Source organism: Colletotrichum spaethianum, assembly GCF_022836535.1.
Source record: "Colletotrichum spaethianum MAFF 239500 DNA, contig22, whole genome shotgun sequence".
Taxonomy (NCBI): Eukaryota; Fungi; Ascomycota; class Sordariomycetes; order Glomerellales; family Glomerellaceae; genus Colletotrichum; species Colletotrichum spaethianum.
In genome coordinates this window covers 362,691-388,574 of record NW_026054792.1, presented here as the reverse complement: position 1 = coordinate 388,574, position 25,884 = coordinate 362,691, and the positions used below count along the sequence as shown (strand labels likewise).

The following is a 25,884-nucleotide window of genomic DNA, read 5'->3' as shown; positions in this document are numbered from 1 at the left end:
TCGCGGCAGTTGTTGCGGTCGGAGCAGTGTAAGAAACAGACTGAGATGGCAGCCAAGAGCAAGCAGAGTGGAACGCTAGGAATAGCAACGGGGGGTTTGACAAGTTGGTGAGGCAGGAGCAGCAGAACCAACAAGAAAGGACCCGAAAGAAACAAGTGAAGAGAGGAATTGAGGGTCAACACCAGAAAAAGTTTGCGCCTCACACGTCTAGGAGGTCTTGGCTGTCTGTTTTGGGGACAGCGCGTGTGTGGTCTGTGGGGGGAGGAGGGGAGTGGTGTTGCATCACGACGAATCCTTCAATGGAGTGGCTTCATGACCCATGAACTGGGGCAGAAAAAGTAGGGGAGGAGGGGAGACGAGGAACGGAGAAAATGAGAGATAAAACCAAACCAACGACTGACTATAGCAGGTACGTATCTAATTTGGCCAAGTCGTACACAGCAATCTCGTCGAAGCTCTTGGGAAGGAATAATGGAGGGGAAACCCAAGGAAGGAACATAGGTACCCCACCCGGTCGGCCATGATTACGCCTGCCTTCCACGCCGACGCGGTGCTTCCAGCGTTGGCGAGGAATGGAAGGAATCCGACAGAAAGCGAGATAAGGAAGGCAGGAGGCGCTGGACCTGGACCCCGTCGTCCCTTCCAAATCCCTCGTGTCCCGTGACTATCCATCCATCTTGGCCCGTTTCGCTCCTCCCCTCGCCCTCCTCTATCGATGCTGCCTCGCGAGGCCGAGGCCAAGGCCAATCATCTCTATGTACGAATCACCACGCCGCAAATGGCACAGCAGGACTTGCACCTGCAGTGCACATCTTTCAATGTGGCCTTGCGTTGCTACCGCCTTGGTGCACTACGCGAGCAGTCAAGAAGACAGCCAGGCATCAGCAAAAGTGCGAGGAGAGGGGGGGGGGAGGGAGGGAGGGCAGAAGCAACACGCCGACAGCGCCAACGCCGCCAAGACTTCGTGGACCAGCGTAAAGTACCAGGTGCGGGCAGGGGTCGGGCTCGCCCACCAGACGTAGGCCAAGATGCAACGGCCGATGACTCTGCCAAGAAAGTGCTTGTGTCCGTCTCGGCAAGCCATCCCGTTACGCCAAGTCGCTCGGCGCTGCGAGAAAGAAGTCGCCGCATTGCTGGCAAACTGACGACGTTGACGACGACGACGACCGATGAAGTGAGGTCAAGAACCTGAGGAGGGGAACCCGACGTGGTTTCGCGCCTTCCAATCAGCCGGGACGAGAGATCAAACGAACCGCCCTTGACAAGCCTGACAGCCGCGACAGATTCAACCCCGCCGCGCCCAGATAGCCGATCCGCAATACGGGGTAACGTCTGCTCGCGGCCATTGGCACTAAAGCGCGCGTGTCCCACCATACAAGATGAAGGAGATACGGGGATACTCAATGCTGGGGAATTAAGCTTAACGGGCGTGATAGGTAGTGTGGTGCTAACAGCTAGCACCGCTCGTACCCGTGGACTCTGCTAAGCAGATGCGTGCCATGGCGAAAAAAACGTCTCTCATCTACAGCACCTCTTGGCCAATGAGACGGACGGTTCTTCCATGGAGGGACTATGAGTTGGAAACTCGCGCACTGATCCCGCCGTCCGTCCATAGTCAATGGTCCATTTCCCTCCAGACTGTCGAGCCTGGTCTCCCCAGCCCATCCATCCCCACGGATATTTCGCGCTCACCTCCCCCCAGAAGTTCCTCTGTCTAGTTCGGGTTGGGGCCACAAATTGGCCCCGTCAACAAAACGATCCAAGAACCTTGGGAACGGTAAACTCTGCTGTTGGGCAATTTCATCGGAACCCGTCCCACCCCCACTGGCACTGGTCGACGACACATTGGCTGCTTCCCTGCCGGAAAAGAAAAACGACCCGTACTTTGGCAGCCACGTCCGGGCACGACCGGGTCCTGCCGGGGTCTCCCTCTGTCGGGCGCAGCACCGGTAGCATCAGGTCCCCACTCTTTTTCCCTTGAGGCTTCGGCCATCTTCCGACTATTTTTCTCCCGCTGGCGCCTTCACCCCCGTCCTCTAGTGACCCTCCTTGACCAAAGGCAACCGTCATCCACGCGCCCTCACTCATCGTCTTGCTGCATGTTGGACGCCCACGTTCTTCGATTCTCCCCACTATCCCGTTTCCTTACCCCGGGCTCCAGTCTTCAGTCTCCAGTCTGCAGTCTGCAATCTGCAGTCTCCAAGCTCCGGTCTCCAGTCTAGCTCACTCAAAAGAGTCATCTGCCTGCGTCCGTTCTTCAACCTCATTTTGAGTCATGCCCGATCAACTTGCTTCGGTCTAGTGTTCCTTGTTGCTGCGCTGGGTATCGCAGGCCAGACCGTCCACGACGCGCCCGCAACATCGTAGCGTTTGCCAAGAAACTAGCCATGTACCCAAAACATGCCTTCGTAGCTGACTTGCTACCCGCCGGTGACCAGGCCAGTCCGAGCAATTCGGACCCTTGTTGTCGGATTCAAACTAGTGTACAGCACAGAGTAATGCCCGGCCAGCGTCGAGATGCAGATGCGACCAGCCGCGGCACTTGTTGACTTGCCAGAGCACCACTATCTACTCGCCTCAGCCAGCCGCCCGCCGTGCCGCTGTCTCTCGCCTCGACTTGCCCCTGGACGCCCGTCGTACCATAGGAGATGCCAAGCATCCGTGATTACGAATCGAAGACCGAATCCTGCTTTCCCCGTCCCCAGCTCACCCCGCCTCTCCAACAAACCCTCCACTTGGACCCCAAACCCCCCGAATCTGCCTCTGCGGAGAAGAACGGGTCCATCATCCTCGCCAAACCGGGCCCTTTTCGCGTGCTCACCATCTGGCTGGATATGCGTCTGTCTGTCTGTCTGTCTGTCTGTCTGTCTGCACTGTCGCATCGCTCCACTCCCGTCACCACCCACCCACCACTCGGCTTACCAGGCACCGGCGCGTATCCTGATCCTTACCGCAACAAGGCAAAACATCTACATAGTACAAGCGCATCCATCAGTGTTTTGAAATCCCCTTCCAGCCTCTCCCCCATCGACTCCGGCATAATGCCGCGGACTGTTACCCTGGGAGTTGTTCTTGCAGCACAGTATCCACCCGCCGTATCACCACCTGGGAAACATGTCCCGAGGGCGTTCAGATCTTTGCTGCGCAAGTCACTGGATTTGTTTCGTTGATCCTAAACGGCGGTGAGCCGCAAGACCTGTTGCGACGTTGTCCACGTGCCATCGAAGGCAACTCGCTGACCGACGGCCTCTGACTTGCATCTGGGAGCGAGAAGGACTGTATCTCCCGACCAATCGAGCCATATCACCAACCACCAGACTAGTGCATCGCCCCTCGGGTCTCGAGCCTCCCACGACCCCCAGCCGCTGTCTTAATCCCAGACCAATTCGAGTCTATTCCGGCCAGAGCTTCTAGAAAGAAGCCTAGAACTCACGACGCCCATGTGCACGTATTTTTGGAATTTTGTTTCACTAGTTTACCAGTATGGCAATGTTGCCGCGACGTCGTTGCTAGACACCACCTGATGAAGTTTCCACCCACCCGTTTAAGTCACGTTCACGTTAGAGAACGCCTGGCCTGTGAGACGCCGTCCGTGCTGTTTGCGACGCTGGGAATAGCATGCGACAAAAACGTTCCCACTCTGCGCGTTGCGGAGGATCCTAGGGTCCATCGCACAAGTAGCGCATGCAGTTACTGAGATGAGATGGCAACAGCTATGATTCCCAAAGCAGCGCAGGCATTCGCCTCAAATCAGCGGTCTTTGGGACAGGTGGTTCAAGCAACTGAAGCTCGAGTACAAGAAATGCCAAGCCCCCAAGCCCGTTTTTCTGCTTTCTTAGCCTATCCTTCGCTCGATGTCGCCAGCGTGGCGGCTGCCTCTTACTTGGCATCAGACATGTCAAGACGGCCACAATAATAGCTCAAACGCTACTATGCGCCGAATCATGAATCGCGACTCCCCAGAAGAAGGAGAAACTAGGGATGAACGAACTTGGCTTACGCACCGTCAACGCGATCTTTGAGCTTGTTCATCTAGCTTCGGCCGACTCGTCCCCGATCACACCCACCCGTACCACACACTTTGAGTAGCACGCCTACCGAACGCCTGCCGGTCGGGCGGTCTTGTGTCCGGAGCTTGTCAATTATCCCGGAATATCCTCGTGGCCCCCAACCTAAGCAAGACTTCCACTCCTTCGGTGGCGGCTTCGGATAGGCTACGTCCTCCGTCCCAACAAACACCGGCTACCTGTAATGGGCTGTACCCCATGGAACATCATGATGATCGACGGGCTTCTTTACTAAGCGATACTCTCAATCCTGCTAGTCTTCTTGTAGATCTGGGATCTGCGGGGATTGCCTTCTCATCATCAAGTAATTCCAAGCCAGTCGACAAGGAACGCACCTCACTAAACACTCAATTGGATGTCGCCCCGACTTTCTTTCCTTTTGGCAAGCGCGGAGAGAAAGCAGAACGGAGGAAATCTGACTAAGGCTTGGCTTTTGCAAGTATCGTCTTGGCATCTTACGATGTTGATAAGCCATAGCCACCGAGTGTCTGTCGGGAACAACCGCCATTCAAGAGCGCCCAGACTACATTCTTTCCATCGTCACTCTCCTTGTTCAACCAAGTGTTCTTCAGAGGTAATGTCCCGGCTGTCAGAAGGGATGTGCCTTATATGTACTGTCTCTCGGGAATGATGGACGACCGCATCAAAGACTGAGAAGACTGTAGCCATGGAGTTAGAAATCGCCTGCTATTGTGGTACGCTGCTATGCCAGCATGCAATCGAACATCTACTTGGAGCGTGTGAGGCTAGCAGGACGAGTCTCGAAAGTTGTCTGTCCACTTTCTGATCTAAGAACATTCGCCTCCGTTTACTGTGTTGTCTGGTGTTTTCACTGTGCTACTTCCAAAATTTCGATCATCAGAAGTTGAGACAATCTCATGGTTCTTTGGAAATCCATTCCGCAAGAGGATGGCTTGAAATGACTAAAGGTTATGGAATGATATAAGTCAAGAACAAATCTAATCGAGTGCGAAAGACTAATTGCCACTATTTACATATTGACTGAATAGTTCGGAATGACTTACAAAGGTGAAGAGCAGTCCTTTGTCAGGTAGCCATAAGACTACAAAAGGGACGCGCGTGCTACTTGTATATTTCAGGGGCTCTATCGTAATGCCGCAGTACACTATGGCACGCAGGGCAGTGGCTTTGATGAGGGCCTCTGAAGTTTGGCAATGCTTTAAGCTACAAATTGGGCGCTGACGATTTAGATAAGGCGGCGGGTCAAGGGTGGCAACGATCGGATGCGGGCGCTTGTACCCCGATTTTTCCCCATTTTTTTTCTATTTCAGCCTTTCGCTAATTTGATTACTGCCTACCTACGTTTAACCACAACACGTTGAGTCAAACGGCGTCCTTGGGCCGAGGCTGGACAGCGCTGTCGGCGGGAAATGTGGATCCTTCCGGGTCGGCACGGCGTCTGGGCACGGCCGGCTGAACTGGTCGAACCTGCTGCCTTACATTTTCATGTACCATGGTCTTATGTCGTGACTTCTCTAAAGAACCAACAGGCAGTCTCCGTTTACTTACATTTCCCCTGCGCCTTAGTTAGCAGCGCCGACTGTCGTTACTTCGCAAGAAACATCTTTGCGACCATTCTGGGTTCGTCAGAATTTCTCTTCGGGCAACCATCGCCGCAGATGACGACGTTGGGCGGTGCATTCTTCAAGTTGGCTATAAGTCACACTATTGAAGGAAGCTCTCTTTCCAAAACTTACCCTACAGTTCTCATTGCTGACATATCGTACATCTTTCGCGATGAAGGACGACCAGGGCCGCCGTTGGTCAGACCGACAAATCCCTATGAAATTCAACATCTTCAACTCCGGAATCGCCGAGACCGCAGATAACCCACTATTTTGCCTCAGCAACGATGATGAGCCCTCCGAAAATCACGTCGGCATCAATCTGCACGCGGGCCCCTTTGACTTGCATCCGAAAATAGCAAATCTCACGCATCGCACGGTGGTGCGGACTGGTTGGAAGACGATGAAGACGATGGAAGTTGTCCTTTTCGAGTCAACAGGAAATGAGGGGCCGGTCAAAGTTATTTTGGAACAACAAATGCCGAGTGAAGGCATTTGGGGCCTACTCAGCCAACTAATCTGGCGAAGAGCCTCAGCCGTCCAGTGGGTGTTCACTATGCGGCTCCCGCGCCGTGAAGGGCTGGTTGACGTTGACTTTGAGTGGCGACATAGTCGGGGGATCAGGATACGAAGGCTGAGGGGAACGGGGGGTGGATGCTGTGGAGGAAGCGGACGCCAGACGAAGTGAGAAAGATGGCCGACGAGCGCGACGAGCTGGTCGCCTTGGTATCGCGGGGTTCGAGGCTGGACTTGGGCACCAGATTCGAGTTCGTAAATTCGGCGGCGTACGGAGACTTGGGGGATCAGTTCTCGATGGTGGTGCTCATGTCTGGCATTGGCGTGATACTGGCAGAGAAGAAGTCACTGGGAGACTGCGTCGACGCACTGGAGATTTCTACACGTCGCCGGCCGATGCTAATAAGGGCTTCGTTGGTGGAGAAAGAGGCGCGCGATGCTAGGGACTGGCTTAACACGATGGACTTGCTAGAGGATTGTGTGGGAGAAGAGCAAAGGCGACCAAGGTCCAGCCATTCTGATCGCGTCCGGACATGGAGGGAAGAGCAGGCATCTAACAAGGCCAGATCCACCGGGACGTCACGACCTGGTCCAGCCATTGCGAGAATACAGAGAGACCTGCAACTCCCCAGCACGCCCAGATCATCCAGATCGCCTCGTCCCCTGTCAACGTCAATGCGAAATGCCACTCTGATCTCAGGACGGCGCACTGCCTCGAATCGTAGCCGCAGGTACGAACATAAGAGTGACCGTTTCGTGAGAAGCCGGGGCGGCATCCAGATTGACTAATGGGGAATGAACTGAGGTCCAGAGATGGCTGACAGCCGACAACACAGCCTAGAGTGTATCAATAGAATGCATGATTACAGTTTCATCCCTCGTGGTGGCCAGTTTCGCTTACACAAGTCAGTGCGAGGAAACCACCATGTTATCATCGCGTTCACGTTGTGATTGAGCCTAGTGATGCACTGGATACTTTTCATCTAGAACTATATGGATGAAACCCTCGACCTTTCATATTTCTTGTTGACGTGCCTGAATTTGCGTGGACTTTCAATCTCGTTGGTACACTTAGGGTTCGGCATAACCATTTGTTCCAGCACACAATCTTCTAACTGTCGAAACATCCCCGTCCAAGAGCAATGCTCCCAGAACGATACGTTAGCCAGATCAAACTTCGCGCGAATGACAACTAATGACCTCTCATTCAAACCCGCAGGCTTTCTCAAGCGCACTGGTAATAGTATGGAGGGGAGACGGCTTGGCATGTCGAGCCCGACTTTGCGTTTGTCAGCATCATGATCAACGTAAATTAGCAGGACGTTCAAAGATCACTCACGGCACAGGTAGTGCAGCCGGTGTAGCCCTCTCCGCCGCACTGCGCAAACTTGGCTACGGCGCAGCCAGGAAGGCCGCCGGTGACGGTGGCCTGCGGGACGCTCGAGGCCGTGCCGGTCGGCCCGGAGCCGGCGGTGCAGGTCGCCTCACAACCCACACATCCGGACCCCGCGCTCTTGGTGGAGCCGCCGGCATAGACAGTCGGGCCTGGGACCACGTACGTCGCCAAAGACCTGTCAACAACGCCCCATCAGCACACGTCCGCACCATGAACAGAATTCGGTTCCATCTCACCTGTGGATGTCAATGAGCAGACCCGGGTCGGAAGCCTTGTACGCCCCCGGGAACAGCACCGTGCCCGGGGAAGCGCTGCCGCCGCCGGTGATCGTGAGCTGGAAGCACGTCATGTACAGCTGCGCGCCGCCGCTCGAACCAGCGGCGTGCAGCGCGACGGACTCGGCCCGGAGCAGGTAGTCGCCCGCAGGGATGTCGGCGGGGATCTTGACCTGGACTTTGCCGCAGCACGTGTTCATGTCCTTGGAGCCCCAGTTGTCGCCGTCGCCGTTGACGCTGCCGGCCTTGGCGGACCAGCCGTCCTGGTAGATCTTGAACCAGCCCGTGGACCCGTCCGCGGTGGACGAGTCGGTCACCTTGGTGAGGTAGGCGAGGACGGGGCCGTAGTGGGCGCCGCCGATGGCCTCTACGGCGCAGGAGCGGTCGTTCGCTTGCTGGGCGGGAGGATGCGGTTAGTCGCTGTTGCTGGAGACACTTTGCTTTCCAAGTTCAAGGATCGGATTACGGGACGTACCTGGTGCATCTCAACCACGACGGTGGACCCGGCTTTGACGGCGCACTTGCGGGCCACGGGGCCGCTGTTTGCGTTGCATCGAACGTTGTTGGAGGTGACGTCTTGGACGGGCGAGTTGGAGAGCGGGAGGCGAGCGCATTGCCCGCCGAACTATAGTACGTCAGCACGGTCTGCACTTTCAACTAGGCGTGATTGTGTTGTGGTTACATCCACCCCGTCAATCCAGAGTTGCTGAAAGGTTGCATGCGCGGAAACCTGGTTGGCGGCGATCGCCAGCAGGGATAGGACGGCGGTCTTCATGACGATCAAAGCTTAGTAGAAGACGGGACAGGCGGCGTGAGTATGAGAAGACAACACATTGAGGAAAGCCGCGGGATAACCAGGTATGGCTCGTCAGATATATAGACGCATCCATCGGATCTCGGCTCTGGGTTGTCATTTGTTGCAATTTGTTGTTCGGCAATCAACCGATTGAAATGCGGTCACCATATCCAATACAACAACGGCATGACAATATTGCGTGGCATCGCTCTCCTCACCAGATATTAAGTCATGGCTATGCTCCTTGGCTAGCGGTCCTGTGCCGTCTTGTCCAGAGTGTCGTTGCGGAGTCGACGAGTGAACTTGCTTGCCATATATGAAGTCGTGACCCCGTGGACAGTGCGATGACACCCTATCACCAAGTGACCCTGGACTGATGCGGCATGGCATTACCGTGGGCATCCCCCAGGTTTTTAATGAGCGGGTGGTAAGCGGTGGTTCTGCATGTTTCGGTAATTGGTGGATTTCGGGCACGGCCATAAGATCGCGGAGGGCCAAGCCCGCGTGGTGGTGACGCCGAATGCGGAATTAACAGTGTGGCTCCGTTTGCTTCGATGGATGTGACCGGGGTTGAAAAGGTAGTTGACCGCGCAATGAGACTCCGAGAGAACTGGAGTGCCAGCTTCCATATAATAGTACTAGAAACATGAGTATTTGGGTTTTGTGACTTTTGCAACGGCTTGAAAATCTAGCTTTCAGTAACTTACTGGTGTTCGATGAAAGCCGTACCAATGCCACTGATTAGAATATAGGGTGTCCGAAAATAACACAGAGAAGACTTGATTGCTCAGTCTTTCGAGTGCCTCAGTGTCGACTCACAGAGGTCCAAGTTGCAGTCCTAAGTTCGCTTCTGAGATGGCAACCCTCGAACCAGAACAAACCTCCAGCTTCGCTATACAAACGAGGATTCCCTTGCTGCGTGTCAAATTACTGCTGATAACGCGCTCATTGCATGAGGATCTTAGATCCATTGTTGGCAAACAATCGAAGTAAGGCGCAGTGGCCAATTGTGACTGCTTTCTCGCTTGTCCAATCCCACCCTTTCCGAATAGAGGGATGCGACGTTAACAAATTGGAGATAGTAATCAGCAAACTTGCGTCTCATGTTCTGTGACTGTGGTGTAAGCGCTCTTAGTTACTGGTTTGCAGTTTAGTCCGAGCTAACACATCTCTCTGATTTTATAGTTGGAACCCCATATGGACGAACCCAAGATACGCCGAATCATATCAGATGTCACTGACACATAATAAAATTATGGGAAAATACCTTAGGTATAGTATCGTGTTACCAGTCGGATAGAACATAGGAGACTGGGAATATGGATTAAAACTAGCCTTGCACGTGAGGAATATGTGCCCTCTATCATCAACCGGACCATTCTAACTGATGTTTCCCATAGGCTAGACTCTCAAAACCTGGTTGTTTATACCACTCACTGACAGGAATCGCGTAGCAAGCAACGAAATTTCGTTGTCTTCCATATCCTCTCCCACACAAGCTCTTCATCGAGCGGACATCGTGGCTCCAAGAACAATACAGTCGTTTGCGACTACCTAAATAGCTACCTTGGCTTATGAATGAAGACTTGTTGTCCCAGTAATTGCTCGCACCGATAACCCACCGTCGGGTATGTGTCTTCAACATTAATTCCCCAAAAGTAGGTCATTCCTAACATATTGCTCAGAATAGAAGGATGGTCACTTGTGAATCACTTGTTTGTTGCAAAATGACAGACAGGGATACTGGCGGCGACCAACTGCGACCAACTGCATCCTTGAAGGCGGCCCAAGGCCTGCCGGCACTGGCGCTTAATGCTCGAGATGAGTTGGAAACGATAAGCGCTGCAATAAATCGAAACCAACCGATACATCTTTTGGCGGCCTCACAATGGCATCCTACACTGCCCCAATGGTAATACAATGCCGCAATCTCTCAACCAAACTCACAATCAGGTACAGCCATTCTGCACCGAACTATTTTAATGTTACCCACATCCCTCAGTTCTTACCGGCTCTTCGACTCAAGTTCTCACCAGCGCCGCACCGTCCCCCCTCCCAAATCTCTCATCCTCTGACCGACACCAAGATGGCGGACGAGGTCAATCTCAGCACCGTTGAAGAATAAAATACGACGGATTCTCAAAAGGAAATCTTTGACACTTTGTCAAAACATCTCCAAAACGCAAGAGACATCGGCATAGGTGCGTCGGAATTGGCCGATGCCATCCAACAACTGGGTGCCACCAAGTCATCAAGGGACAATGCATCCAGATTCCTATGGGATCTCTGGATGGTCGTAATAGACGTCGCCCATCTTGTTCCGCAGGAACACCCCTGGCAGGACATGTTGGTGGACGCTATCCAGGCCTTGCGACGAAATGGTGGACATGTTGGCGCCACTGAAGAAGTAGGCTTACCAATGATCGATAGCTTCTTTCACTGACTTTGCTCAATAGGAAGAGCCTCTTCTATGGAAAGACTTGCCGCACCTGGCGAATTACTTATTGGACAAATGGTTTGATGGGCCTACCTCTCTCTCGATGACCAATACAACATTTACTAACACTTCAGCAGATCCTACCGAGCTCGACGAATGGACTCCAAAAGACGTAGTTGCATGGAAGAACCTTAATTATTTCACCGCTAGAATCACAACAGAGGAGTTTTCTCCTTGGCTGAACTTTCCCGCTTGGCAACTCCAGAGCGCCCTCGATGAGCCGCTGGATGAGGGTCCCATCTTGGAGTCAAGGCTTTGGGTGGCGACTGAATGGGTTATACGTTGTGCCGACTTGGTATTTCAGGACGTGATTTCGCCCCAGCCACGCGGCGATACAGTTGGAAAGGCGACAGTGGAACAAGGCTGGAGTAAACTACAACTTTGGAAGAAGAGACTCTCCGAACTATTTGAAGACAAGGAACGACTAGGATTTGACACCATCCTCACGGACCGACTAGAGCGGGCAATCCAAAAGATGAAGGAGTTTGAGAACAAGAAAGAGTAACGTCTCATCTACGAAAACATTATCGGGAAAAAGAATGCTATGTACGATGGTAACCTCTACTTCCAACTGGTCCACATCTACCTCAACACTAAACCACATCCACTGCATCTCTGTGTGTCATTTCTGGTTCGTTCGAACTCCTCACACAAGGCTCATGAAGGGATGGGTCCAAAATAGACAATGATACTTAGATGCATTCTTTTAATCGTGCCTGGTTCTCCTGTTCTCTTTTTGCTCTCCCTGAATCAAGACAGTAGACGATCCTGCCGCATCTGAACGACCGAGTGGTGCCCCAGTCTGCCTGTCTCAGGGGCCCACTTCCGCATGTGTGGCCATGCAACATATTGCTTCAACTGAACCCACTAAAACAAGCCTTGTTGGCTAAGTGGTATAGCGTCTCACTAGTATTCTAGTGTCATGAGAAGATCGGCGGTTCGATTCCGCCACGAGGCATAAGTTCCATCAAGTCAGTAACGCAGACTCGTTTTTTGCATTTCGTAGTAACTGTTGTTAGTTTTACAGAAACGCGCTTTAGCTATGCGCTAGTTGATTACATTGCCGTCGGCAAGTTACAGGTACTAGATTAGCTTGCTGTGGCTGTGCACCGTTAATCCTTTTCACTTTGCCACAAGCCGCATTGGGCAAAGAGCTGGGGCTGTGTCTCGAGTCGCCGCAGAGCAACCACTCCCCCGACCCACCTTTTATCTATCCGCCTGCTGATTTTGGCCGTTGATGTACCACATCTCACTCAACCACGATCTGCTGTTCCAGTCAAGCCGTTCGAGCCAACACCAGTTTACGGCACACATAGATCACCCGTCTGGAGCTGCCCCGCAGCAAGTAACCCCGCATGACATGGGGTATCTGGACAACTACCTGGGCCTGTCGGTAGCGTGCCCGGCCATAAGAACGGCCGTCGAAAACCCCGTCTGCAGTCACGCATATCGGGACGTCCACTGTGGGCTGCGGCCTTCCACCGTATGAGAGCTCTGTCCAGACTAGCAGGGTAACGATCCTGCTTCGTTTTCCCCACTTAAAGCGGCGGCGGCAGGGGAGAAGGCTATTGCGGGGAACCACCGCCAGATGTAAGTCAGGGTACAGTTTGTTGGTGGAGAAACGTTGCCATGTGAGCGGTTCTCCAAAGAAGCCGGAGCGAGCAGGATGACTGGCCAACTTGCCGGCCGGGAGGAGACGCCCAAGGGCGGTAAAGGATTTAGTGAATGGATCGGATTTACGAATGACCATAGCTGGTTCTAGGCCGAACAGGAAGTCCATCCCGTCGGTTAGGGGTTCCTAGATCTGGATGTGTTTCTCGGCATGACCTATTTCGTCAATCATTGCATTCACTGTTGGCCCGGCCGGCCATCTGAGCTCCAGGTCTTCTAAGTTGAGAAGCTGAGACGAAAGCTGGAGATTCATTGAAGACCAATCTCAGACCCACAGTCTCCCCCGAGGCGCCGGGGCCGATCTTCACCATAACTTCTGCGGTTTACTCGCACCTAGTAGAGTAGCATCGATGACGGTGCACCCAAGGATTTAAAGTTGAAATTACACCAGGTACGATCGCCCCCAACGGTGGTCTGTCGATGTTCCCCAATTCCGTTCCCGTGTCATACCATTGGACGAACCCCAACTTTCGGACTGCCACGCTCCGCGTTCAAAATGGCATGGTGCGCCGTCCCTGCCCTTGGCATCTCCAACTTCACTCGGATCGAGCTGATGGCACGCGGTCCAACGGTCTCCGTGATTAAACGGGAAATGGCCCGGCTCACTGTCGTCGACTCGTCTGGATCATGAAGCAAGACCAATATTAATAAATATGGCGCACAATCACACGTCTTCCATTAGGAGGTTGCGCGTCTGGAGACAGGAAGAGCTAGGAAAGCTGTAGCATCCGTCCGGCAATTACCCACAATGCTACCCAAACTTTCCGGTCTGCTCTCAATTGGCCTCCTGGCCAGCGGAGCCGCCTCCGCGGCCTGCATCAGGAAGGGCTTCGTCACGGTCAAGGGCACCAAGTTCCAGCTCGACGGCGAGGACTTCAACTTTGCGGGCAGCAATGCCTACTACTTTCCCTTTGACAACGTACGCGACCCCAACTGGCTTTGGCAAAACACCTCCGAGACTGACAATAGCCTGTAGAACCAAGCAGATGTCGAGGCCGGTCTGACCGCCGCAAAGGACGCCGGGCTCAAGGTCTTCCGCACCTGGGGCTTCAACGACAAGAACGCCACCTACAACCCCGACGGGCTTCCCCAGTACGGCGGCGAGGGCGCCGGCGACACCGACATCATCTTCCAGACATGGTACGGGAACGGCACGTCCGTCATCAACATTGAGGCCTTTGACAAGGTCGTCAACGCTGCCACCAACGTCGGCATCAAGCTGATCGTCGCGCTGACCAACAACTGGGCCGACTACGGCGGCATGGACGTGTACACCGTCAACCTGGGCGGCAAGTACCACGACGATGTGCGTGTGCCCCCCACCCTCACGAGAGCTGACCCGTGACGATGCTGACTCCGCGGACGCCAGTTCTACCACGTGCCCGTGATCAAGGACGCCTTCAAGCGCTACGTCAAGGCGTTCGTCACCCGGTACAAGGACTCCCCCGCCATCATGGCCTGGGAGCTCGCCAACGAGCCCCGCTGCGGCGCCGACGGCGTGCGCAACCTCCCCCGCAGTGCCGACTGTACCCCGGAGCGGCTCGGCGCCTGGATCGAGGAGATGAGCGCGTACGTCAAGAGCCTCGACAACAAGCACCTCGTGACGTGGGGCGGCGAGGGCGGCTTCAACATTGAATCCGACGACTGGGCCTACAACGGCGCCGACGGCAGCGATTTTGACCACGAGCTGGCGCTGCCCAACATCGACTTTGGCGTCTTCCACTCGTACCCGGACTGGTGGAGCAAGACGGTCGAGTGGACGGAGCAGTGGATCCGCGACCACGCCGCGTCGGGCCGCGCGGTCGGCAAGCCGGTCGTGCACGAGGAGTACGGCTGGCTGACGCCCGACAAGCGCCTCGAGTACCTGGGCGTCGTTGACAACACCCCGCGAACCGAGGTCCTCGGCAAGTGGCAGGCCATCACGCTCGAGGAGGAGATGCCCGACCTGTACTGGCAGTTTGGCTACTCCAACTACTCGTACGGCCGCAACCACAACGACGGCTTCACAATCTACCTAGACGACGCCGAGGCGCAGCCGCTCATCTACGAGCACGCTGCCAAGGTCAACGCTTTGTAAACGAGTCTATATTGCATATCCCATAGATACAGCCGCAGAGTATTTCAAGACACATTGCTCGCCAAAAGCCAAAGAAGCACAATCATGACGTCGCCGAGCCCATCCGCTTCGTCTCTTCAATGTCTTCTCTCCATTTCGTGAATTTGGTCCACCGGTTGGTACGCCGGATTGTTCCACCCCTTCTTGGTGCGCTGCTGTATCCGCTCCTCCGCCTTCATCCGTAAGCCGAACACGATGGCTTCCATGATCTCCTTCGGGTTCCACATCTCAATTAGGGCCCACAGCCCGCCTGGGCCGCCGGTGTACGTTTGGGGCTCGTACGCCTCAAGGTCGCCCGCGAGGGGCCGGCGGATGCGGCCGCTTCCAATGACGTAGGGGCGGTAGGAGTACGCGTAGTGGAAGAACGCCGCCAGAGGAAGCATTTCGATGCAGACGAGCATAGACGGGATGCCGATGCGGAGGTCCGCGTCCGTCAGCGTCGGGGTCGGTTTCAGGGACCCGGTATCGCGGAGGATCCAGAAGATGATCTATGAAGGATGTGTTAGGTCGCCAGATACCGATTTGCAGGTATATAGCCATGACTTACAGTCTCGATAAAGGTCAGAGTAACGACCAGCTTGAATGATAGAAACTTGGCGATTGGCTGGTGATGCTTCAGCTGGGACTTCAGCTGCATGAAGAAGCGGATGACCGTCATGAGGGCGAGTGTGAGCGAGACGTTGCTTATGATGGACAGCTTCCCGCCGTTAGCACCACTCCTGGACGTCGAGTATCAAACAAGACAGATGGACTCACCCAAAGCTTGGCAAAGTGCGCCTTGCTCTCGAACTCGCAGTATGCCCCCGCAGCCTGCGTGATGGCAGTCACGATAGCCACTAGCAGACTGACGACTGGATACTGGAAGACGGCGAACCACATTTTCTGGGAGGCGTCAGAAACCGGACGATGCACACACCACAGACGCGCCGACTCACCCTGAACCACTCCAGGCCGTTCTCCTCCCCGTTGGCTGCTTTCTTGTTCTTCACCGTGAGCGCGGCGAAGAAGACGTCCCTGTGCTGCGCACTGGGCGAGACGAACTCGCACAGCAGGATGAAGAAGGTACCCAGGCAGATGGACTGGACGAACTCGAGCCACGGGTGGAGATAGACTTCGGCCGACGGAAAGCAGATGCACAGGAAGGAAATGATGGACCAAAACGGGATGATGAGCGAGATGCGCATGATTCTGCCACTGTTAGAGGTCGCTTTGCACCACGGGAACAAGGACGGCCATACTTGATCTGCTCGTTGCTCTTGCTGAGGTGCGTCGCATGGAGCAACATCAGGGTGAAGATGATGAGGCAGGACGCGGCGGTAAAGCTGCCGGACAGGATCATGTTGAACGTGTAAAAGGACATGCTGCCGAACAAGGGCTGTGAGGCATCTGGGTGGTGTGTCAGTGCTCGACGTATCGACATGGGATCCAGGAGCTGCACTGACTCTCGGCGAGGGAAATCTTGGTGCAAACATCTTTGGCCGAGTTGCTATCGGCTCTGGGTTGGAGAAACGCCTCCATTTTGTCGTGTCGAGTTGTTTGTGTGGTTGCGTTGACCGATGAGTCCAGAAACACCACATCTCGAGAGCGTGGCCATTGTATTTATCTCGTCCCTCCTCGACCTGCAAAAGCGTGGAGCCCTCCCGAATCCTTCGCAGCGTTGATCAAGCATGCAGATGAGACGGTGAATCCTTTGTCGCACTCGCTTGCATTCGCAATCCACCGACGCCCTCCCAAGCCACGGGCGAGTCGTCGACGACCGACGCGCCAACGATGCTCGCTGGCTCGGAAGCATGTCCCTCAACCCGGAAATGATCTTTTGCAATGCGCCTCGAGGGCGCCGCCCACTGCCCCGCCTGGTGGCTGAGCAGCCCATCCACTCGGAAGCCAGCAAAGACACCACTATCGCAGGGGGATGTGCGAAGCCCATCGAATGGGTTTCCCCATTCGGTAAGAGGATGGCATACATCGGCACGCAAAAGCCGTGCTGACAACAAGAACGCCCGCCTCCACTAGGGCGGGCCACAGAGGTCAACACTAACGTCGAAACAAGCTTCGCGCCCTCCGAACTGCTGGGGCGGGGCACGTTGATCTGCTTGCGGGTGCCTAACACAGCTGCACCCTTGGATCCATTCAAATGCTATCCGACCGTTGGGTCGAAGCTTGTTACCCGCGTGGGAAGATTGTCCAGTGGTGGCTTTGGGCCGACTCTGATGTCAAGGGGCGTAAGGTGGCCAACCAGGGGGGACCTGGCGCTTGAGTAACGCACAACCGCCAGATCAAATGATAGCGAAAGGTCATCCATCCCCCGTGCCATTGTAGTTCCATTTCAGAAGTTAATTCGCTGGTCTTCGCCTGTCGTGCCCTTTGGTAACCCTATTTTGAGCCACGTAGCATTCCAAAGCGGTGCATCATCACCCATCAACCAGGGCAATCATCGGGTAAACTTTGTTACATGTTCTTTGGACCACTTGTGTGACGCATTTCACGTATGCTCCGTTATACTACGGAACGTTTTGCCTCAGCTTTGGGCAAGATACGTGGCAAATATCCATCGCTTTCATCCAATTCATCGATAGGAATGCCCTTCAGCGTCTCCGGGGGAAAGTGGTAACCGCCCGCCCGCGGCGTCAAGGCCGTCAAGATGCCCTTCTCCCTCCCTATCCGCAGCAGCGCCTCTCTCGCCGCAGCCCGCAAGTGGCTGGGCGCCGTCGGCATGATGTACACGTGGCTCAGCGGCCATATCAGCCGGACGGCGTCGAAGTAGGCAGTCGGCGACTGCGGGTCCGTGTCGGGCGCCTTGCCGCCGAGTGATTTGGGTATGCTGTCGACGACGTCCCGGCTGGTCGCCGCGATGATCTGCAGGCAGAGGTCCCTGCGCGACTGCAACGCCTCGGGGTCGAAAGGGCAGTCCGGTGCGTGCTCGACGACTTTGGTGAGGAGGATCATCATGTGGTGGATCTTGATCCGGGCGCCGCGCCACGAGTTCCAGAAGTGGTCGTAGACAGGCGCGGGGTCGATCCGGTATTCGGGGGCTGCTTGCATCCATTCCGCCATGACGAGCTCTACTTGGTCGCATTCAGCCAGGAGCTGCTCGTACTCGGCGCACGCCCGCTCCGCGTCGCCGCTTCGCGTGATGGGCATCACTCTGGACAGCAGAGAACAGCCCGCGGAGATGTACCGTCCAACCTGCAGAAACAAAACCTCGACGGGTTGCAGAGTCTGCTCAATGATGTTGAACCAGCGGTCGAATTCTGGCGGGCACGGTGTGTTTGTGATGGTATGTTGGATTTGCTAGGTCCGGTGTAAGTGGAACGAATGAAAACGAGTGCGATGGGCTGGCCGACTTACAAGCATGTTGTGCATGAGCCAGAAAATCTGCCGGCCCGTCCGCGTATACAGCTGGCGGTCGCCTCTAGCGCGCATGAGGCTCATGATGCCTTTGCCATGTATGTGCCATGGGGCCTCGAGAGCGGTCCCTCGTTCCTGGCTTGTCATGAAGGACCGTCGCTCCAGACCGCCGATCACCAGCTGCCGAAAAACATCTTAGCAGTGGTCCCTGAGTGAGTGTGTGACATGAACGTATGACGGTGATTACAAGAGACTTGCCTCGTAGTTCCCGAGCAGCCAGACTGCTACGATTGTGGAATCGGCCGCGTATACCTTGGGGCTCTTGACGGCCTCCTGCACTGAGGCCAGGGCGTTACCAAGACACACTGACAGCTCTCGTTGGTCCATTCTCGGCCTAAAGCGGTTGATGACGTATGCTCTAGTGAAGACATGGCTGGCAAGGACGAGACAGTGGTCCTGTCTGACATCTTTGAACAGTTTCGGGAGGAAATCCAAACTCGAGTAGAGGCCGATCACGAGCGGTATGGACTCGGCCGTCCAGTGCTGACGAACCGACCGCGGAACAGGCAGGGGAGGCGTCCCGGCAGACTGATAACCCGGGCTACCTGACTCCTGTGACGATACGGGCGACGCCGTCGACTCGGGTGTCAATGCAATCACCTCTAAAGCCCCCGGAGAGGACGGCGGGTGGATCTGTTGTTGCCTCTTCCCTCTCCGGTGTCCAAAAGACACTGCATCGGTGTGTTGGAAGCGCAGGTCTTGGTCGTCGCGGTACCCGGGACACTGGACCCCGTATTTGACGCATCTCTGGCACTGCGGCCGGGCCAGATCGCACTTTGGGACCGGTGTTAGCTGCACGGAGACGGAAAACGGGTTTCGCCGCCGACGAGGGGGCCCGGTGGGCGTTTCCTCACCTTCACCCTCCTCTGGCGACAGAGGTGGCAGTTAGGACTTGGTTTGCCGGTATTTGGCATCGCGAGCTGGGTCTGTTGATGCAGCCAGTTTCGAACAGGGCTTTTGTTGATGGCCGCCTGGTTTCCTAGCAAAGGCGCAAGCTATGCAGGTGTGTTTGGCAAACGTCCGAAGAGGGTCCCAACGCCCGACCTTGGCGCTCCGAGTCCGTGTCGTTGCGCCGGTGGTGGAGGCCGCTGAGAAGTGATGGCATGGGACGAGGGGGCGGAGCGAGTTGTCATCTCGAATGAGCTTCCCCGAAGGATTAGGCAGCAGCGGCACCGGGAAGGTTGCACTGCTGAGAGAGTGCTTACTCGGCCCACCCGCGGCCGCTCACCCCATCCTCCCGTCTCGTATGCGAGGCGCGAGTGTTACATAAGCCATCGCTTGCGGTGATAGCTGTGCCAGGACATCATGTAGCGCGAGTTGGAGTTTGGATATGGTTCAGGTCCCGATTTCGGGTTCGGAAAGCGAGACTGTACCAACATTTCGTGACCTACATAGTACATATAGGTAGACGCTCGCGGGCGAGGTGTGATTGGACAGCAGTTTCGCTCCAATCGTCGTCGCGGTGCATGAGTAGGTAGGTGAATCGAAGATCAAGTGGAGCCACCACGTTCCCGGGCTCGAGGGACGGCGACATCCCCGACCCCGAGAGCGTATTCGGGCTGTAGCATGCAGATAGCGAATGACGGCTCCGTGTGCTGGAATGACACACCGCCGGTGAATTGAAATGAGCGCGCAACACAGCCTTCGTCTTGGCTCCTCCCATTCCCAGTTTCACTCTCAAACCAAGCGAGTCACTGGTCCTCGGCCGAGATGGCCATGTGCATGGGCCCTCGCGGCCGGCTCAACTGAAGTGCCATGTCTCTGTTCAGTGTGGTGCAGCTATCGTCGTCGACTCGCCCAGCGGCTAGGAAGCACCGTTTTCAGGACCTCCAGAAGACTGACACGCACGAGCGACGAGTGGAGGTTTACACGTCACACTGGAAAGGCGCCGGTGGGAGGTTGAGCAAATGACCACCCGGGCCACGCAGATGGGACAGACAAGCGCGGCGATCCCAAGAAAATCCAGATGGCAGAAAAGGATAACGCATGGACAAAGCTGGGATATGCCGTTGTCGGCGGGGTGGGAATTGTGGCAACCATGGGAGAAATGGTTCGACTGGCATCTCGAAATCCCGAGAGATCCGCCCCTCCCTGAGCGCTGGCGCACCATGTCGTAACTCCGTCTTCGGGATGCGCCCAGGCTCCGATTCGCCCGACGACAAGCGGAAGGAACAGTAACGAGTGGGAGGGAAGGAAAGGAAGGAATTGGAAGGAAAGCCGCTGCAGCTCAACAAGATTGCTGCTGGAGGAGGAAGGGGGGTTGGAGGGGACAAGATGGGCGATGGGCGAATCAGGGCGGCGAATCAACGGCATCAATGGGATCAATGAGCAGCATTTGAATGAAATTGGCAAATTGAATCGAGGCAGGTGCGTGCTGTATGTGTGTGTGTGTGTGTGTGTGCCACACGCGACCGATACCTGCCGCTACTGCTATGTCACTCTTGTCACTCAAGTCACTCTGTCTTGCTTGGCGCCTTCGGCACCGCCAAAGCAAACCGCACAACCACCGTGAAAGGTACGTTCAGCGGTACATCGGGACATGGATACATCGCTGCGCGTACCTTCATTTTGTACGCTACCAGCTCGCGAACCCCACCGATGCAGGGCTTCTATGGCTGTGACTGGCTGGATGATTCAGTCTGCCCCCGTCCAAATGAACAGATGAAGCTTAGCGGCGTACAATCACCCGCTTCTCCCCCTGGTTTGGTCCCTTTTTTTTTTTCTTCCAATCCAATTTTTTCCACCTTGTTACCTTGGGTTGGCACCGCCCAGCAGATCAGAGCAGGCAGGCAGGCAGGTGGTACCTTGCTCAGCACAGGGCAAACATAGTGGCCCAGCATCGGCAAAAGCAGCTTTGACTAATTTGGCATGGAACAACCAACGCCAGGGTAGAAAATGTCCTCGTCGGTTTTGCCCCTGACCTGACGTTAAACCCGACCGCCGCGAGCGCAACTTCGGTGCAACATCCTACGGATTGGAACCTCTCTTCCGCCCCAAGATAAGCTTTCCCAGCTCTCCAACTGCATCGCAAACCGCAACCGCACCCGCGACTCGACTCCCGCCTCCCATCCCCCAACTGTGCGACCTCTCCCCCCTTACCGTTCGTTGGAAGAGAGCGAGTGAGAGAGTGAGTGAGAGAAACTCGCCCATCATGGACGTCGCCCTCGAGATCCTCGATCCTCTCGTCCTGGACAAGGTCTACGCCTACTTCGTCCCCGCGCAGACCGCGGCCGCCTCCAATGCGACCGGCGCCGCCGCCTTCATCTCGTCGTCGGACTGGAACTCGTCCACGACCGCCCTGTCACCGCTCTCGTATGGCTCCGCCTGGCCGCGCGACAGCATCCTGCGCCAGTGCATCTCGCTGCTCGTCATCACCCAGATCGGCGCCTCGCTGCTCTACTGGGTCTTCAGCGCCCTCTCCTACTACCTCATCTTCGACCGCCGCCTCGAGTACCACCCGCGCTTCCTCAAGAACCAGATCCGCCAGGAGATCGTCTCTTCCATGAAGGCCGTCCCCGTCATCGACGTCCTCACCCTGCCCTTCTTCCTCGCCGAGGTCCGCGGCAAGAGCCTGCTCTACACCCGCATCGACGAGTACGGCCTGTGGTGGATGGGCGTCTCGGCCCTGCTGTTCCTGGTCTGGAACGACATCTCCATCTACTGGATTCACCGCCTCGAGCACCACCCCTCCGTCTACAAGTACATCCACAAGCCACACCACAAGTGGATCGGTAAGTCCATCACTAGCTCGACATGTTTCACGCATTTTGTTTTTTCCCGTCGTCCAATCGACTAGGTTGACTGACATGCCACGTCTCCAGTGCCCACGCCCTGGGCTGCGCTCGCCTTCCACCCCGTTGACGGGTACGTCCAGTCCCTGCCCTACCAGTGAGTACCCTTCCCCCTTTGAAGATCGCCAATTGAGCCTTAATGGGGTCGTCGCCTATCAAACTCTCATCCGTACTGACTTGCCGCCAGCGTCTTCGTCTTCTTCTGCCCCGTGCAAAAGTACCTCTACCTGTGCCTCTTCATCCTCGTCCAGATTTGGACCATCCTCATTCACGACGGTGACATGATCTCTGGTCACTGGCTCGAGAAGTACATCAACAGCCCCGCCCACCACACCCTGCACCACATGTACTTCACCGTCAACTATGGCCAGTACTTCACCTGGGCCGACAGCTACTTTGACTCCCACCGCGCGCCCCAGCCCGAGCTGGACCCCCTCCACGATGCCCTCAAGGTGATGCGCGAAAAGGGTCTGGTGGATGAGAAGGGCAACCCGATCCCCCAGGACAAGAAGAAGGACCAGTGAGGGGGAGCGGGAGCGATGTGCATTGGATTCTTTGAGCATGGGGTTTTTGCGTTGGCGGGTTTCGGCCGACGAACCATTGACCAAAAAGCATGGCGGCACGGCGAAATGTTGACGTTGAGATGAGATTTGCATTTCATTCTACGGGCGGGCTAGAAGAGCCCTCGCCTTTTCCATCCACCATAACAGTTCCTGGTGGACTCTTTTTTTTCATGTCCCCCACTCACAAAACTCATGGCGAACGAGGCATAGCATACTATCATAATCATAATTCAGCGGACTAGATCTAGGTTCTAAATCTTGGATCCTCTCAGGTTGATCTGCATCGTCCGGGTGATAAGTGCCGTCGCCATTGCAATCACTCGTGAGGTCGCACAGTTACGCAACAAAGCCAAAAAATGAGCGAGCAAGAAAACGTACTAACGTCTCATGCCCGACACTCAACACAGCATGCCATCTCACTTGGGGTCTCGACGAGAGATGAGAGTGGCCTCAGCGCCGTCTTTCGCCTCATCTTACGTATGCGACAGCCACTTTGCGGGGGGCCAATCTTTTGCTTTTTCCCCAACTCATTGGATGTCACCCGACGCAAGGTTTGGCACGTTCAGACCGTCGTCACAGTCTGTTTTCGGGAGCCTTTGGCAGGTTTATACTTTTTTCTTTGAGATCCGGACCTCGCGAGATCTCCGCGCCGCTCACACGGTCCTATTCGCCGGTCGGCGAGACGCACCGCAGCGGGGTTGTGTCTGCGCGGTCCATCGGTCGGCCCCTTGGGGACGAGGCACGCAGCGACGTGGGGTCGAATCAACCGCACCTGTCTTTGCTACCCCCTCCCCCCGGCCATGCCTTACGCGGAAACTCTATGCGATCTTATCTCTGCCGATAATCTACCCCGCAGGACCTGCCCTACGGAATGAGACAGACGCAGCCGACCATCGAAAAAGATGACGTGCCCTCGGTGTTGCTGTGTACGCTTTGGATAGATTGAGCGGAGAGCACAGAATTGAATTACGAAGTTGGTTCAAAGAAACCCCTGCCAATCGCCCATTCGAAGGCTCGGGGTTGTTCACCTCTGGTCGCACCGTTCCCATCCCCGCCGGAAACATGGCGATTCGTGTGACGGACCTTGAAGAGGCTGATATTCCTGGGGCCGTGAAAGCCATACAGTGAGTGACGCGTCCGCTTCGCGGTATCCATATAATCAAATCTCCTTTATCATGGATAACGTGCAATCTGCTCAATTGCTTACACCAATGCCACCAAAGACAGGCTTTCAGTGGAGATCCTTACAATGTCTGGGTCTATGACCAGTCCAAGGTGAGTTGCTGTCCGTCCACGCAGTCAACATGGTTTCTGCAAGGGATGATGGTCGAGGGGCTTACATGAGTCCATTCGCAGTTCAGACCTGAAAGGAACTATGCCTCCCTCGCGCTCCGCATGCGATGGGGCATGCGCAACGGCATCTTCCACGTCGCAAAGGAGGAGGGCAGCGACAAGGTGATGGGCGTAGCCATGTGGCTGCGTCCCCGGCCCGCCGATGCACCCCCGACATGGAAAGACTGGCTCGAGGGCTGGCGTCTGTGGTTCGGACAAGTCAACTACAACATTTGGTATGGAAGAGGCGGCTTGAACGTCAAGGTGCGCCTCGCTCACAACCATTCCTCCATATCCCGACGTGCTGACGACCTCCACAACAGAGGTACTATATTTGGAAAGACGCGCAAGCAAAAGCCCAGCGGGAGCTCTGGACCGACTCGCGCGGCTACTACTTCCTCAACATCATGGTCGTCCTGCCCGAGGCGCAGGGCAAGGGCGTCGGGGCCGCGATGATGAAGGCCGTGACGGACAAGGCTGATGCTGAGGGCGTAAAGTGCTATCTGGAGTCCAGCAAGGATGTGCCGAACGTGGCCATCTACGGACGATGGGGGTTCGTGTTCCAGAAGGAGATGGTTTGCGATGACGACGGGGATGCGATACGGTTGTACACTATGATCCGGGAGCCCAGAGCCATGCCTGGGGACGGCAGGCGTCGATCATGATATGCTCAGTTTGAAGGACTTTCGCATAACTGCTTTGACGACGGGGTTACACAGCCATTGCAAAATATATGGTCACTGATGCGAATTCCTTGGTTCTCATTCGTTAAGCAGTTTAATCAATTTAACCTTCGGATGGGAATGCAGGAACGTCAAAGAAGACGCCCTTCTCGACAAGCTCGGGTCTTCGGGTCGCTCTGTTCATGTCCAAGATAATGCGGGGAGTTAGCATGAGCTGGGTAAGGGTAGCAGAACTAGATAGTAGACTAAGATGGGACGAGGGGACACGCGAATTTGAAGCTGTATGCTGTGAGTAGTCTTTTGGACTTACCACCGATAATTCCGACTATTGTGGTCTTGACTGTTCATCTGCGTGTTGCGTGTACGATGGATAATATAATCTCCGCTGGCGATCTTGATACTGAACAGAAGCACCAGTGACCGGATACTGTACAAAACGCAAAGGCCGCGCGTATAGTTGTAGTCATGCAATGCTTGATGGGCCCGCAAGAAACAATCTCTCTTCTCAACTTTGGATATATGCCAGAGTCCAATGGCAAAGTACACAGGCTTTGAGTAGGATGAGATGCCCAATTAACATGCTAGTAATCAGTAATATAGCTCGAACGACCTGGGGCGATATGGAGCAAAAACAAGCCAAGGCCTACGTATCAATTATGCTTTCCACGTGAAGCCAGACGATAAGGTCAATGAGTTATACCAAGCTTCTGCACTCACGTTCAGATTGTGATCTGCTCCTACGCCTTAATTCTTGATGCTATATTTACTTTCCCAGATGTTCTATCGACAGCAGTTCAACTCGAACAATATAAAATGATGCTTCTTTTACGATTTCGACTGCCTCCACCAGCACATTGCCCAATCAGACAATCACACAATCACACAGAACAACTTTCAACTCACCACTATGCAATTTCTTTACGCAATTGTGGCCTTTGCCACACTCGCTGCTGCTGTGCCTGGCGCTCCAGCTGATGCGCCTGCTTATGTTGAGAAGAGAGACGCGGCTAGCCCATGCGAGCCTGGGAATTTGATTTGGAGTACGGTTGATGATGGAGGCGGTGGAGGATGGGGGGTATGTTCTTTCTTTCTGACAACACCTTAATCGCAATACTTATCCTCTCACGATTTTGGTGCATTGAATCCCCAGACGGAGGCTGCGCAGGATATTACTGGAAAGAAACTCC

At 55.1% G+C, this 25,884-nt stretch overlaps 7 protein-coding genes and 1 non-coding gene across 8 annotated transcripts; 5 read left to right on the top strand and 3 right to left on the bottom strand.

The window, feature by feature from the left end:
- Window positions 1-6,346: 6,346 nt before the first annotated feature.
- Window positions 6,347-6,894, top strand: ColSpa_08330 (uncharacterized protein; the record flags this gene model as incomplete). Its single annotated transcript, XM_049274542.1, has 2 exons — window positions 6,347-6,647; window positions 6,731-6,894. The coding sequence occupies 2 exons, from the start codon at window positions 6,347-6,349 to the stop codon at window positions 6,892-6,894; spliced, it is 465 nt and encodes a 154-aa protein (XP_049130499.1).
- Window positions 6,895-12,009: 5,115 nt separating this feature from the next.
- Window positions 12,010-12,091, top strand: ColSpa_tRNA_229. Its single transcript is given in 2 exon segments — window positions 12,010-12,045; window positions 12,056-12,091. It is a non-coding gene; the product is annotated as a tRNA-Thr (tRNA).
- Window positions 12,092-13,552: 1,461 nt separating this feature from the next.
- On the top strand, window positions 13,553-14,881 carry ColSpa_08329 (putative mannan endo-1,4-beta-mannosidase F; the record flags this gene model as incomplete). Its single annotated transcript, XM_049274541.1, has 3 exons — window positions 13,553-13,723; window positions 13,781-14,110; window positions 14,174-14,881. 3 exons carry the CDS (start codon window positions 13,553-13,555, stop codon window positions 14,879-14,881), a joined length of 1,209 nt encoding a protein of 402 aa, XP_049130498.1.
- Window positions 14,882-14,997: 116 nt separating this feature from the next.
- ColSpa_08328 (transmembrane protein 234) lies at window positions 14,998-16,438 on the bottom strand (the record flags this gene model as incomplete). The annotated part of the gene is made up of 6 exons (XM_049274540.1): window positions 14,998-15,408; window positions 15,468-15,617; window positions 15,677-15,802; window positions 15,856-16,108; window positions 16,159-16,306; window positions 16,363-16,438. 6 exons carry the CDS (start codon window positions 16,436-16,438, stop codon window positions 14,998-15,000), a joined length of 1,164 nt encoding a protein of 387 aa, XP_049130497.1.
- Window positions 16,439-17,416: 978 nt separating this feature from the next.
- Window positions 17,417-18,352, bottom strand: ColSpa_08327 (uncharacterized protein; the record flags this gene model as incomplete). The annotated part of the gene is made up of 2 exons (XM_049274539.1): window positions 17,417-18,211; window positions 18,269-18,352. The coding sequence occupies 2 exons, from the start codon at window positions 18,350-18,352 to the stop codon at window positions 17,417-17,419; spliced, it is 879 nt and encodes a 292-aa protein (XP_049130496.1).
- A 159-nt stretch (window positions 18,353-18,511) lies between these two features.
- On the bottom strand, window positions 18,512-19,242 carry ColSpa_08326 (beauvericin cluster-specific repressor BEA4; the record flags this gene model as incomplete). Its single annotated transcript, XM_049274538.1, has 2 exons — window positions 18,512-19,102; window positions 19,183-19,242. 2 exons carry the CDS (start codon window positions 19,240-19,242, stop codon window positions 18,512-18,514), a joined length of 651 nt encoding a protein of 216 aa, XP_049130495.1.
- A 2,237-nt stretch (window positions 19,243-21,479) lies between these two features.
- ColSpa_08325 (lathosterol oxidase) lies at window positions 21,480-22,643 on the top strand (the record flags this gene model as incomplete). Its single annotated transcript, XM_049274537.1, has 3 exons — window positions 21,480-22,059; window positions 22,150-22,192; window positions 22,307-22,643. The coding sequence occupies 3 exons, from the start codon at window positions 21,480-21,482 to the stop codon at window positions 22,641-22,643; spliced, it is 960 nt and encodes a 319-aa protein (XP_049130494.1).
- Window positions 22,644-23,744: 1,101 nt separating this feature from the next.
- On the top strand, window positions 23,745-24,679 carry ColSpa_08324 (putative N-acetyltransferase; the record flags this gene model as incomplete). The annotated part of the gene is made up of 4 exons (XM_049274536.1): window positions 23,745-23,806; window positions 23,906-23,957; window positions 24,039-24,278; window positions 24,338-24,679. The coding sequence occupies 4 exons, from the start codon at window positions 23,745-23,747 to the stop codon at window positions 24,677-24,679; spliced, it is 696 nt and encodes a 231-aa protein (XP_049130493.1).
- Window positions 24,680-25,884: the final 1,205 nt, after the last annotated feature.